The sequence below is a fragment of the Nicotiana sylvestris genome, chromosome 5 (genome assembly GCF_000393655.2).
Source record: "Nicotiana sylvestris chromosome 5, ASM39365v2, whole genome shotgun sequence".
NCBI classification, from domain to species: domain Eukaryota; kingdom Viridiplantae; phylum Streptophyta; class Magnoliopsida; order Solanales; family Solanaceae; genus Nicotiana; species Nicotiana sylvestris.
The window spans coordinates 54,817,636-54,832,680 of NC_091061.1; the positions used below are offsets into that span (position 1 = coordinate 54,817,636).

At 41.5% G+C, this 15,045-nt stretch overlaps 2 protein-coding genes across 2 annotated transcripts; both read left to right on the forward strand.

Moving 5' to 3' along the window:
- Positions 1-1,805: 1,805 nt before the first annotated feature.
- Positions 1,806-7,404, forward strand: LOC138891069 (uncharacterized). Its single transcript, XM_070174053.1, has 2 exons — positions 1,806-2,141; positions 5,709-7,404. Exon 2 carries the CDS (start codon positions 5,713-5,715, stop codon positions 6,949-6,951), a length of 1,239 nt encoding a protein of 412 aa, XP_070030154.1. The 5' UTR covers positions 1,806-2,141; positions 5,709-5,712; the 3' UTR covers positions 6,952-7,404.
- Positions 7,405-13,850: 6,446 nt separating this feature from the next.
- LOC138868676 (uncharacterized) lies at positions 13,851-14,701 on the forward strand. The gene is made up of 2 exons (XM_070146242.1): positions 13,851-14,324; positions 14,450-14,701. Exons 1-2 carry the CDS (start codon positions 13,851-13,853, stop codon positions 14,699-14,701), a joined length of 726 nt encoding a protein of 241 aa, XP_070002343.1.
- Positions 14,702-15,045: the final 344 nt, after the last annotated feature.

The following is a 15,045-nucleotide window of genomic DNA, read 5'->3' on the forward strand; positions in this document are numbered from 1 at the left end:
TTCTCACATGTTTTCAAAAGCTATAAGTACCCTGCACCTTCTCTTCTTTCAGACACACGAACGCAAGAGGAACACTTTTAGTTCTGAACTCACACTTACACTAAAAACACTCTCTCTTGCTTTACTACTTGTACTGTGGCCTGTTTAACTGGCTGAAAGCCAAAGCTATATCTCGAAGTCCTGCTATCTTTCTTTACTGTATTTTTGCTTCTTTGACTGGTATGTTCTAGTTAAGTTTTCAGCATCAACAACAACATGGTCACTTAATATTCTTGCCTTCTTGTCTGCCTATTGCTTGTATCTAATTCAGTACCTTATTTAACATGCTGTAATTTCTTTTCTCCTGTTCTCAATCAATGTATTATGAATCCTAAATCCTTACCCCAATATGTTTGATACTTATGGTTTGTTTGGGGTATGACAACATTGAATATTGCTGAACATGACTCAAACTTGGTCCTCCTAGGATCATAACCTCCATGTTACCCTTATATGTTTTATGTTCTGGTTGATTTTACAAGCATGACAGCACTCCCTATTGTTGTGCATGCCCAGAATTAATTTATGCCTAAGTATATAGGCTCCTTGCAATGGATTCCCAAACCCCTGCCCCCTTTGATGTAAAATTATCAACTTGTTTGAAGTGTTAATGGTCGTTTCCCAGCACCTTTTTCCCTCTTATTTACTTCCTTAGTTCTCAAAGCTCTGTTTCTGTACTTGCACTCTTCTCTTACACTTAAGTTCTGCCCCCCTCATGTGTGCCTTGCCTTGGGACCAATGAGCTCCCTCTGAACTTGGACACATGAGGGCTGGCGTTTCCATACTGCACTTGTCCCTATTTTGGTTATGAAACTTGGGTGTGAGCACTGCCCGGGGTCCTATTGAGGCCCTTAGGGAACTCTGACACACTCAAGTCCGAGAAAGGCTTTGGATCAGGGTATTTGAGTTGGTTTATCTCATAACTCAGATAGGAAGTCAAGAATCAGGCTTCCTCTGGTTGTATTTCTTTTCTTTGTATTTTCCTGATGTATTTAGTATTTAGTATTCTTGATTTGTAATAAGTTGTGATAAACATTTGGGGCAGGCTAGTGAAAAGGGTTGGGTATTTTATGCATGTCAAGGGTAGAAACCATGCCTATAGGACTGTAGACATGTGATTTTTGACCCTCCCCAAGATTTTATATATTTTAGCGTGTAAATATTTAGTTTAGGCCTAATATAGTTATTTTAACTAGTTTTGACTCTATTTGCTTTATTTTATCACAAAAAAATATTTTCTCTTATTTAGCTAGTTAATATTTTTATCTAGTTACTTTTAATTTGTCTACTAAATTCAAAAATACAAAATAATTCTAGGAATGTTATCTTAATTTTATAATGATTTTTATTTTTTTTATCTTTTAGTACGATATTTTGAAAATACCAAAACAAAATAGTTTTATTTTAATGGTCAATCTTATTTTAATAATTATTTTACTTAAGTAAGGTTAATTAATAAATGGTGTAGTATTTTTGGCCTTGTTTTAGAAGAAAGAGTATGAAATTTGGGGCTAATTTTTTGTTTGGTCTTAATTGAAAAGACCTAATTTGGAATAGCCCAAAACATTGAGCCCATACCCCATTCCCATTTGACCTAACCTAATCCCTATCCCTATAAAATAACACTTTTAACTCTTAAGTTTTTCCAATACCAAGACCTAAGACTAAAAAGAAACAAAAAAACGGCGCAGCAGGGAGCTAAAGAGAGGATCACGCAATCCCTATAGAAAGCTAAAAAAGAGGCAGCAATTGATTTTTCTTCTTCCATTTTCACCAGAAAAAAACAGCAAACTCCTCTCTTCATTCTAAGAAAACCACAAGCCACACCCTTTACCCCTAAATAAAATCCAAAGAAAAAGCTTCAGCCTTCCTACTCCAAACACCGAGAATATAGCACCAGTTATCAACGAGTTCGAGTTCGTCGGCTCAAGATCGGGTTTCTCCGGCAACGTGTGAGGTCTGTTTGAGGCTCATCGTCGAAGCTTCGATCGAAGCTCTTGTTCGATCTCTCTGTTCGATTTTCCGGTCGAGGTGCCATTTTGTCGTCGATGTTTCTTAGTGTACATTTGCTGTTCGATTCCTAATCAGAAAGATCTACCAAGGTCCATTTCTACTTCATCGTATTCCAATTTTGTCTTATATCATTGATGTTATTGGAATTTTGTCACCTAAATAAGGCCTTTACTGGACTTTCCACTCTTCTTCTGATTTGACTTATATCTTGGCATGTGAAATCCAATGACGAGAGTCTTTAAATGTTGGAAAATTTAACAGAGAGTTTGTACGTCATTTTAATACCTCTGTCTCATTTAATACTGCATGTTATCTTCAATATTTTAAGAGTTAATTAAATAGGTTAAAACAATTTGTAAACAATGTGGTTTGTTGTGGGCAGTTAAGACAGAATTGACCTTCTAAATGCATTTCCTACTTTTGTGGCATTTTGTTGCCTTCTCTGGAATTTCGCAATGTAGAACTTTAGTTGCCTCCCTCAGTTGTAACTCTACCTTTCAGGATTAATAGTGTACCGAAACAATATTGACTAATTTTCTATATTGATAGCCCTCGACCATCGCTAGTGATATTTCATCTAAATAACAAGACGTGGTGGACTTTAATTGATAGAATGTTCATTTGTGTACCAAGTTAGCAAGATTAAAGTTTGAGTTCCCTTTTTATCGTAACTTACCTTGCTGTGATTGAGAAATGAAGCATTTGATTCGTGTCTACCCCATTTGAGATCGAGCTGTGTGCGAAGCAATTCGTTAACGTCCTAACTTACTTTAGGTGCGATTAATAATAAATTGTCATAGCTACGGGTACGGTTCCCGTGACGTGGTCATGACACCTAATTTCTAAAAAATCCGGGGTACATTTATGTGACCCGGCTATAATTTAATTTTGTTAATAAAATAAACCATCTTGATTGTGGGTACAGTTCCCGTGACATAGTTACAATGCCTAATTTCCAAATTCGGGTGTGCATTTATGTGACCCAAATCTAAATCTCAACCACGTTAGATAAAATGTATCGTGGATCGCGGGTGCATTTATGTGACGTGGTTCAAGATGTATTTTAAATGACGTTGCAATCTTCCTTAAAAATAATTAAAGCGGTTATAAAGTTTAAAATTGAACCATAGGTTAAACCATGTATTAAAATCAGATAATAATCCAATTATAACAGTTGAGCGACCGTGCAAGAACCACGGAACTCGGGAATGCCTAACACCTTTTCCCAGGTTAACAGAATTCCTTACCCGGATTTCTGGTTCGCAGACTGTAATACAGAGTCAATCATTTCCTCGATTCGGGATTGGAACCGGTGACTTGGGACACCATAAATCTCCCAAGTGGCAACTCTGAATTTTAAATAATAAATAAATCCCGTTTCGGATGTCATTTTAAGTTGGAAAAAACTCCCTTATATACCCTTACGGGGTGTAGGTAAAAAAGGAGGTGTGACAAGGACTATATTAAATTTCTGCATATTCAAACTGCATTTAGAAACCATGTCTATAGGACTTCTTGTTCAACCTCACATCTGGATAAACTGCCTATAGGGATCATCTAAAATCCTGTGCATTTGTCACCGTTTAGATACCATGTATTAGGGCCCAATTGGTTATAATCCAGTAACGCGTTAAAATTAGTAACATATAGAAATCATGCCTATAGGGGTTCATAAGTAAAATCATGTTCGTTTCTACTCCCATGCAATGTTAGGTATCATGTCTAATAAGGATCGAAAATTAGTAACGCATAGAAATCATGCCTATAGGGATTCTTAAATAATTCTGATTCGCTTCATTCACATTTGATGTTAGATATCATGTTCATAGGATTAAAATCTGTAACAGTAGATACTATCACCTGCAGAATCTGTAATCAGTCTAATTTAATTTTGATACATTCTGCATCTCTTTTAATAATCTAATTCCCTTACTTAACAAGGTTTAGCAAGCATACCTATAGGATCTCAAACACTTCGTTATTAGTGTCTCATCACCTTCTGAACTCAGTAGATATCATGTCTATAGGACCCCGTCTAAACACTTAGGCAAGCCTTGGAGTAATAACTATATACTGCATCTGCTTCTGTTAATCGCTACAACCAGAAGGCAGGCCTGATTTGGACTTCTTATCTGAGTTATGTAATAAACTAATCTGCCTCAATAATTAACTTCCCTCGTCTTTATGTGCTTTAATCAGACCCAAAAAAGTACGTGCAAGTCCGCTAGTTATGTGCTTTTGTTTGAGGAGGTATACTTGAGCCTTATGTGTTATGTGCTTCCCCTTTAACGTGCAGTCTTCTATATGTTTTGTATGTCGTCTTAGATTTTTACCTTTGAAACCTCAAGTCAGCCTAATATCCCACCCTTTTTAGGATTAGTAGTCTTAAGTGCCTCCGGGATTGATAGGAATGGGATGGGTAATAGCATGCAATAAGTAATCGAGACCAATCCGCGCTTTAATACCTTAACAGGGTGGGAAGGGTAGATATGGATATTATGACCACGCGATAATGTCATGTGTAGCACCTCATTGAGGAGTGATTACCGTACATTGTGTGGGGTGATCCATATTAAATATAAACCTAGGACTCCTTTCCTTTATTTGCAAATTTTTCCTTTTTTTAAAACGCTTCTTTCAAATATTCTTTCTTTTATGTGTTTAAATCCCCTAATATTTAAGCCCATACCTGTCTATTCGCTAAATTCACAATAATTGTCTGGCTGGGAACCACACTAGTGGATCTTGAGGGGTGACTAACACCTTCCCCTTGGAATAATTTCAAACCCTTACCCAATCTCTGGTTATTCAAACAAACTCAGAGTTGAATCTTTATTGGTGCCCTAATGCACCTTAATCATTAGGTGGCGACTTTTTAAATGCAAACCCAGTTCCCAAAAGGAACGAGTTGTCCCTCCAAATGTCATAAACCTGATTTCGCGAGAAAAAGGGGCCACGACAGCATGACGACTCCGCTGGGGATTTTTAGGCTTTTACCATTTCAGACTATTACTGTGAATTTATGCTCCTTTATGTGCAATTACTTGTTTAATTTCTTTAAGCATTCATATTCCCTTTTCAAATATTGACTTGTCTTTTTGTTTTCCTTTACTACTTTCCATTACTACTGCTTTAAATTATGAAACTGTTGTATTTACTGCTTTTTTAAACGTGCAAATACGTGACAACATGTTTTTAATAATTTCATAATCATATTCAACATCATATTCCACTTGTGCCAAACAAATCCCATAGCAACTCTTATAATGAGTGGTTGCGCTCTTCCGATATTATCACCCCCTAAATCCGAAAAAGGCATATTTGCGGTAAAATCAGTTGATCAACAGTGTAGTCGACGGTTCCGTGCCTTTCCCCCTTGAGTTGTTCGCTTAAGGGTACCAGTCTAAAACCCCATAGAAACCTTACTCTGTTTAAATTATGCATGCATCATGGTCAAACCTAGACGAGTCAGTTATGTTGTCCGCATAATGACTCTTTAAGATAGTCTTGTCCAAAGTCAACTGGGTTTCCCTAAACCCAAATGGATTTTACCACGTTCTGTGCATTTATTTGGAGAACTAAAAGCTTCATGCTAATTGTTGATGTTAAATAGTTGAGTCCGGTAGGGGTATGGTCTTAACCTTTTTGTCTTGCAGAAATATGAGGCACGAAGTCCCCAGATTCGGCATGGTCACCAACATCCGCCCAAAATTGCTAAGCTGGTGGGAGGATCTTCACTTTAGTGATCAAACTCTTGTCCGAAAATATTTGGGAGACCTACCTTCTCTCCTGGAAATCCAACCCAACAACAAGATCATAGAAGCTGCTACTCTGTTCTGGGATTGTGAGAGGTCTGTATTCCGCTTCGGGGACATTGAAATGACACCTTTACTAGAAGAAATAGGAGGATTGGCTGGTATAGCATGGGAAACTCTGGGTTTGTTGATGCCTGAGAAACGCAAAGGTAGGGGCTTCCTCAAAATGATGGGTTTGAAGAAGAATCTAGAACTGACATGTCTAAAAGAATCATATATCCCCTTTGACTATTTGTATGAGAGGTACAGTCACAACAAATCCTACCGTACCTATCCTGACGAATTTGCTATCACATCATTAGGGCATATTCATCGAAGGGTCTTTGTATTCATGTTTTATTTCCTAGGGTTGATCGTGTTTCCAATGAAGAAAGCTAGAATCCACACCAGACTGGCTATGGTAACTAAGACCTTAATGGAAGGAATTGGCGGTCAACCATTTAGCATTGTGCCCATGATCATTGCGGAAATATACCGAGCCTTGGAGAAGTGTCAACGAGGAGCCAAACACTTCGAAGGCCGCAATTTGCTACGTCAGCTCTGGCTCATAGAGCATTTCCAAAGGGGTGAGTACCAACAAGAGATCCAGCGAAGGGACTGGGATGATCATATCGACTTCCATCATCCGAGGCGAATGAATTACATGCCCAATATGTTCGCTCAACCGGAAGATGCCAAAGTGTGGGTAGTGTTATTTGATAATCTAACTGAGGGCCAGGTACAATGGATGTTCGAGTGGTTCCCTACCGAGGAATTCATCTCCCGATCCAGGGATGCACCATTTCTGATATTAATCGGTCTAAGAGGAACCTATCCTTATGTCCCTCTCCGAGTTATGAGACAGGCTGGTAGGAAGCATGTTATACCTAGGGTCGACAAGATGAGTGACTTCCGGGTTGATGATAGTCCTTATAAGTGTCAAGCTCAGCATATGAGGCACGACAAGATCGTCATGGGGAGAGATACCATCGAGCCAGACAGATACCACGCTGGTTGCGCTCCCTACTATTCAGGATGGTTGGAAGATAATCACGATGGACTAGGCCAGCTAGGGTTTGCTAGGGGGACACAGGATCATAGATGAAAGGGCCAAGGCACAGGTCAAATACAACCAATTGCGCAAGAGGATCCGTGAGTGAGAAAGCGAGCACCGTGAAATACAAGAAGCCAATCAGAAGTTAATTGAGGAATAGAAGGACATGGCTGTCAGTGCCAACAAGTGATTAGGATACTTAGAGCGAGGCATAGTACAGTTGGAAAGAAAGTTTCTCAAGAGGGTCGAAGACTACCAAAATGCTGAAGGAAATGAAGGTGGACATCTAGCTAGAGTCTACCTACTGCTGGGACTTCGCGAGCTGGGAAAGTTGTTCGATGGAGCCAAGGATGCCGAATCAGGGGAAGGGCCTTCTGGGACCAAATAGATAGGAGTTTTTCTTTTTTGCTTTATGAAATATAATAAGGCCAATGACCACTAGTGACTTTTATTTCCTGTTATTTAGTGTCGATTTGGGATTCATATACTTTTTATCAATAAAATGAGGCATTTAGCATTCTAAGTTCTCCAAATCGATTTGTCGCTAGGCCTACCTCGGTAACAAAGAGGTCCCCAAATTAGGACACGATTTACATTCTTGCACTGTGTGTTTAAATAGCGCAACTCTTTTTATAATCCTTACTAACTTGGTTACCTTTTGCTTTTACTTTTGTTTATTATTCCCCCTCCCCAAAGGTTAGTTCGTTCACTCTGGCAAGATCATCTTATTCCACGAGATCCAGGGGCCCTCCACCCACTCCCCCTCTCAGTCCTGTCAAAAACAAGAGCAAAGTGAAGATGGAAGATTTAAACAACGCCAGAAAAGAGAACTCAACTAAACGGGTAGAGGTCACTCATGGTCATGGTACTCAGGTTTCCAAAGAAAATGCATCCCAACCCGAGCAAAAGCTGCTAAAATTTCAAGAAGAACTTGATCAGTTTCGGAATCTGGCAAATCTGTCATTTTCTTTCACCACTCCAGATATCAATTTCCCAAATGCTCAGAACCCCACACCTCCACAGAATATCCCAAAGCAACAAAACCATCCCGTTCTTCACCACCACTGCAATACCGGCCATACCTCAAACAACACCCCGCTGCTCATCCCAGAACCCTTGAACTCCACAAATGACCATTTCCACACCCACCATAGCACCCTTATCTACGTGGAGACTATGCCACACTCTACCCAACTCATCTCAAACACACCCGAGTCTGATGATAAAGACTCGCTCATTAGGAACCTGGCGGAAGAACTTAAGAAATTGACTAGCCGAATTCAAGGCGTTGAAGGAAGTAAAGGAATTGAAGGGCTGAACTATGAAGATCTTTGCATACAACCCGATGTTGAACTGCCCGAGGGGTACAAACCTCCAAAGTTTGAAATGTTTGATGGTCTAGGGGATCCAATGGTCCATTTGAGAACTTACTGTGACAAGCTGGTTGGAGTAGGGAAAGACGAGAGAATCCGCATGAAGCTATTCATGAGGAGTTTGAAGGGAGATACTTTGTCTTGGTACATTAGCCAAGATCCGAAGAAGTGGTCGAACTAGGTAGGCATGGCGTCCGACTTCATGGACAGGTTCAGGTTCAACACAGAGAATGCGCCGGATGTGTTTTACATTCAGAACCTAAAGAGGAAGCCCACCGAAACATTTCGCGAGTATGCTACTCGTTGGAGGTCCGAAGCTGCTAAAGGTCAGACCTGCCTTGGAGGAGGAACATATGAACAAATTCTTTGTTCGGGCTCAAGACCCGCAATATTATGAATGACTAATGTTGATTGAGAGTCATAAATTTTCTGACATTATCAAGCTGGGTGAAAGGATCGAAGAGGGCATCAAAAGTGGTATGGTCACGAACTTCGAGGCCTTGCAAGCTACAAATAACGCTTTGCAGTCTGGTGGTGTGTCCAAGAAAAGGGACATGGGAGCTGTAATGGTTGCACAGAGAACCAAATATCCCATCAAATACCAAACATACCCAATACCTCCACTCACATATCAGCCTACTCCGAACTACCAAGCACCCTCACCCTCCTACCAAACTTCACCACCCACTTATCAATCACCTCCACCCACCACATATTAGCCTACTTCACCCAAATATTCCCAACCCGCTCATGTCTACCAAACCTATAATGCTCAACCATCGCACTATCAGTCCCCTCCCACACGCCAAAACTTCCTTAGACCTCGACCAAATTTCAATCGTAGACCTCCTAAACAATACACAGCCATTGATGAACCTATTGACCAGTTGTACGAAAGACTCAAAGCTGCTGGTTATGTCACCCCTATCCCTGCTGCAACTCTTGAGAACCCTTCTCAGTGGGTTAACCCAAACAAATCCTGTGCATACCACTCCAGCATGAAGGGACACACCATCGACGAATGTGGTTTTCTGAAGGACAAGATCCAGGCTTTGATTGACAACAAGGCCATTGTGGCAAAGGAACCCGCTTCGAATGTCCGCAATAATCCCCTGCCAGACCATAAGGGTGGATGCGTTCACATGATTAAAATTGAGGATGATTGGGATCCCGAGGGATCAATTGGATTGATTGCAGAAGGTGATGACCCAAAGAAGCCAGTAGTTACCCTTAATCCAATCATAGTCCAGATTCATCCATCTGGGATGCTGAGGTAAATATGTCTGTGCCACTTGAGTTTGAAGCAACGTCATATGCAAAGACATCATCGCCAATTGAGGTCGAATTCGTGTCTCCAGCAAATGCACCTACACCGCTCGAAGTTGCGGTTTTACCACCCAAGGTACATGCTCCGTTCGGAGTGAAGATAGCCACGTCGATCCTAGTGGCGATGTCGACCATGATGCCATTCCATACAAAGGCAATACCCTGGGACTATACAGTCGAGGCAATGAGGAAAGGCAAAGTTAGGTTCGAAGAGACTATTGCAGCACAGGGTATGACGAGAACTGGTAGAGTTTATACCCCTGAACATTTAGCTGAGTCAAGCAAGCAGGCCTCCAATCAGTCACCCATCATTGAGACAGGGCCGGATGATCTTTGGAGAAAGATACGGGCCAAGGAATACTCGGTCATCGACTAGTTGAACAAAACACCGACGCAAATTTCCATCCTTGCTTTGCTACAAAATTCTGAGGCATACAAGAATGCCCTGTTGAGGATACTGAGTGAAGTATACGTGCCAAGCAACATCACTGGCGGGGAAATGGCTAACATGGCGGGGCAGGTATTGGAAAGTCATAAAATTACTTTTCATGAGGATGAGCTACCACTTGAAGGGTTGGGTCACAACAAGGCACTGCACATCACCATACAATGCGAAGACTATTTTATCACCAGAATCTTGATCGATGGAGGGTCCAGTCTCAATATTTGTCCATTGGTAACACTTAAGAAATTTGTCAAGGGATTGCATGAAGGACGGAGCTATCAACGTGAAAGCCTTCGACGGTTCCCAAAGGTCCACCATTGGGGAGATTAGTCTGTGTTTGCAAATGGGGCCAACTTGGTTCGATGTTGATTTCCAAGTGATAGACATGCCAGCATCCTACAATCTGCTGTTGGGGCGGCCATGGATTCATGCTGCCGGAGCCGTAGCATCAACACTACATCAGGCAGTAAAGTTCGAGTGGAACCACCAGGAAGTGATCATTCACGGCGACGGTAACAACCCTATATACAGTCTCCAGACCATTCCATCAATCGAGGGAAGAAGAAAGCTAGGTGGAGAGACTTACAATCACATCGAATGGGTAAATGCTGTTGACAAAGACAAATAGTGGGATAACAAGATCAAGAGTATACTGAATTGGAGAGGGTACGTATCTGGCAAAGGGCTCGGCAAGAACCTCCAAGGAATCTCTAATCTCATACAACTCAAGAAATATGGCACCACTTTCGGTCTGGGATATGAGTACACCTGGGAAGAATTCAACAACTGGTCGCCACCATGGCATGGTCCTTACTATCCGTTGGAGCAGCCAATACCACATTTGGAGCAAACTTTTCAACCGGCCGATGTTATCTATTGGTCAGAAGAAGAGGAAGCACTGGCAGCGGAGAAGAATTTGTTCCTAAAAGACAATGATATAGATTGTGGTATTGTTCTCGAGGAGGATGGGGAGGAAAGCCCTTCCATACAGGCTATAAGCAGAGGGGCACACCTCAATAACTGGACCATCAGGACGACTAGAGCCCGACGAGCATCAGGGTAGCAAGGCTAAAACAAGCACCGTCTTATCTACTAAAAGATTTTTATTTCTTGCATGTTTTCGATTCCTGCAATAAGATTTCCAATGTTCAAAACGATTATGCAATTTATCGAAGTATTTTGATTTTTCTTACGAATCAACACTCATTATTATTTTTTTCTCTCATTACTTTACTTACACGGCATTACTATTACTTATCTTGATGAACCGATGACTGTGACATGCAACGAGACAACATAACAAACGGACATTGATTCAGAGGAAGACGACATACCAGAAGAGATTGTTAAAGAAGTTGAGAATTTTGAGAATAGACCTAAGTCCAACCTGGACGAGACAAAAGTTGTTAAACTGGGAGATGTAGAAAATGTCAAAGAAACACGAATCAGCGTTCACTTATCGCCACTAGAAAAGAAGGAATACACATAATTTCTAAGGGAATATGAGGACATATTCGCCTGGTCGTATAATGATATGACTGGTCTAAGTACATCTATTGTGGCTCACAAACTGCCAACCGATCCAACATGTCCGCTGGTAAAGCAAAAGCTCAGAAAGTTCAAGCTTGATATGAGTTGAAAATTAAGGAAGAAGTCACCAAGCAGGTCAAAGCTAAGGTTCTCAGGGTAGTAGAATACCTGACATGGTTAGCCAACATCGTGCCAGTACCAAAGAAGGCCGGAAAGGTCAAAGTCTGTGTCGACTACCGAGATCTCAACCGGGCCAGCCCGAAAGACGACTTCCCTTTACCGAATATACACATCCTGATCGACAACTATGCCAAGCACGAATTACAGTCATTCATAGATTGCTTCGCTGGTTATCATCAAATCTAGATGGATGAAGAAGATGCTGAGAAAACGGCTTTCATTACGCCATGGGGAATGTACTATTACAAGATGATGCTATTCGACCTGAAGAATGTAGGGGCCACCTACATGAGGGCCATGACCACCATTTTCCACGATATGATACACAAGGAAATTGAGGTATATGTAGATGATGTCATCATCAAGTCCAAGAAAGCCACCGATCACATGGAAGATTTGAGGAAGTTTTTCAATAGATTGCGAAAGTACAACCTAAAACTAAATCCCGCGAAATGTGCATTTGGGGTTCCTGCCGGAAAACTACTTGTGTTTATTGTGAGTCACCGAGGAATAGAGCTAGATCCATCAAAAGTCAAAGCTATTCAAGAATTTCCACCGCCAAAGAACAAGAAGGACGTAATGAGTTTCTTAGGGAGACTTAATTACATCAGCCGGTTCATAGCACAATCCACAGTCATCTGTGAGCCAATCTTTAAGATGTTGAAGAAGGACGCCGCTACCAAATGGACTGATGACTTCCAAAAAGCTTTCGACAGAATTAAGGAATACATGTCGACACCACCAGTCTTGGTCCCGCCCGAGCTAGGTAGACCTCTATTACTCTACCTCGCAGTATTGGATGGAGCATTCGGTTGCGTTCTAGGGTAGCATGATGAAAAAGGGAGGAAGGAGCAGGCCATTTATTACCTCAGTAAGAAGTTCACCCCGTACGAGGACCGGTATTCTCTGTTGGAGCGCACCTGTTATGCTTTGACCTGGGTAGATTAGAAGCTGAGGCATTACTTCTGTGCCTATACAACATATCTCATATCAAGGATGGATCCTTTGAAGTAGATCATTCAGAAGTCCATGCCCACTGGCAAGCTAGCCAAGTGGCAAATCCTATTGAGTGAATTTGACATTGTCTACGTGACTCAGAAGGTAATCAAGGGACAAGAACTAGCAGACCACCTTGCCGAGAATCCCGTGGATGGAGAATACGAACCCCTGAAAACATATTTTCCTGATGAAGAGGTATCGTTAATAGGTGAGGACATTGCAGAATCCTATGGTGGTTGGAGATTGTTTTTCGATGGAGCAGCAAATTTCAAAGGAGTTGGCATAGGAGCAGTCCTGGTATCAAAAATTGATCAGCATTATCCGGTGTCTTCCAAACTTAGGTTCCCATGCACCAACAACATGGCCGAGTATGAAGCTTGCATCCTAGGGCTCAAAATGGCCATTGACATGAACATTCAAGAATTGCTAGTGATTAGAGATTCAGACCTACTCATACATTAGGTGCGTGGAGAATGGGCAACCCAGAACTCCAAGCTACTCTCGTATCTGCATCACGTGCAAGAATTAAGAAAGAGGTTCACGAAAACGGAATTCCAACATGTTCCTAGAGTCCAAAATGAGTTCGTTGATGCATTGGCCACCCTGTCATCCATGATACAACATCCAGACAAAAATTTCATTGATCCCATTCCAGTAAAGATCTATGATCAGCTAGCTTATTGTGCCCATGTTGAAGAAGAAACAGACGGAAAGCCTTGGTTTCATGATATCAGGGAATATTTGGCAAAAGGAGAGTACCCAGAGCTTGCAAATCCTACTCAGAAACGCACGCTTTGGAGATTGTCCAACAACTTCTTTCACAGTGGAGGAATCTTGTATAGGAGGACTCCTGATTTGGGATTACTAAGGTGTGTCAACGCAAAGGAAGCATCCAAACTACTAGAGGAAATTCACGTTGGGACTTGCGGTCCATATATGAACGGTTTTGTCTTAGCAAAGAAGATACTCTGGGCTGGTTACTTTTGGATGACTGTGAAAACAGACTGCATCCAGTATGTCCGAAAATGCCAACACTGCCAGATACATGCAGACATGATGAAGGTGCCTCCAAATGAGCTTAATGCAACATGCTCACCATGGCCGTTCGCCGCCTGGGGAATGGATGTTATTGCCCCAATCAAGCCTGCCGCCTCCAATGGGCACATGTTTATCCTAGTAGCAATCGACTATTTCACCAAATGGGTCGAAGAAGTGACAAGAAAGTCGTGGTAAACTTTGTCCGCGAAAGCATCGTTTGTCGATTCGGGATTCCAGAATCAATTACTACTGATAATGGCTCCAACCTCAATAGTGACTTGATGAAAGCCATGTGCGAAACTTTCAAGATCAGACACAAGAATTCCACAACCTATAGGCCTCAAATGAATGAAGTTATAGAGGCCACCAACAAGAATATCAAGAAGATATTGAGGAAAATGATAGAGAGGCATAAACAGTGGAACGAGAAGTTATCATTTGCTTTATTGGGGTATCGCACCACAGTCCATAGATCAACTGGAGCAACCCCCTATATGCTGGTTTATGGTATAGAGGCTGTCATTCCCGCTGAGGTACAAATTCCTTCCCTAAGGATCATACAGGAAGCTGAGCTCGACGACGTAGAATGGGTGAAAAGTCGTTATGAGCAACTAGCCCTTATAGATGGAAAGAGAATGAATGCAGTTTGCATGGTCAGCTTTATCAGAATAGAATGTCTAGAGCCTTCAACAAAAGAGTCAAGCCGAGACAGTTCACACTGGGACAATTGGTATTAAAGAAAATTTTCCTGCATCAACATGAAGCCAAAGGGAAGTTCTCTCCCAACTGGAAGGGTCCATACATGGTTCACCGGGTTCTGACAGGAGGAGCCCTCATACTTGCAGAAATGGATGGAGAAGTCTGGCCAAAACCAATTAATTCAGATGCAGTCAAGCGTTACTACGTGTAATTTTCATGCTTTCCGTATATGATGTATTTGAACTACGCCTGACCTGATTCCCTTTGAAGAGGGGATACGTAGGCAGCCCTATGGGTTCGGTCACAATTCAAAAAAAAATTCATTCCCCTCGCAATTGGAAACTGGGGCAGAATTTTCAGGAGGACCCTCAAAATTCTGAAGTAATTTCAGTCGGTCGTCGCAAACAATAGTCAGAAACCTCAACCCGTTAAACTGGGCAGAATTTTGAGGAAGACTGTCAAAATTCCGTAGCAAGAGAGGTTGCAATGTACTGAACCACGTCATAGTCGTCGCTTCATCTAAAAGTTATTCGTAATTACATACGTCATATTTTA

Excerpts from the sequence above, each read along its gene's own strand:
- LOC138891069 (XM_070174053.1), top strand. The coding sequence starts at position 5,713 with ATGAGGCACGAAGTCCCCAGATTCGGCATGGTCACCAACATCCGCCCA.
- LOC138868676 (XM_070146242.1), top strand. The coding sequence starts at position 13,851 with ATGGCCGTTCGCCGCCTGGGGAATGGATGTTATTGCCCCAATCAAGCC. Across the intron at positions 14,325-14,449 it reads AGGCTGTCATTCCCGCTGAG|CTTTATCAGAATAGAATGTC; the intron begins GTACAAATTCCT and ends TTGCATGGTCAG.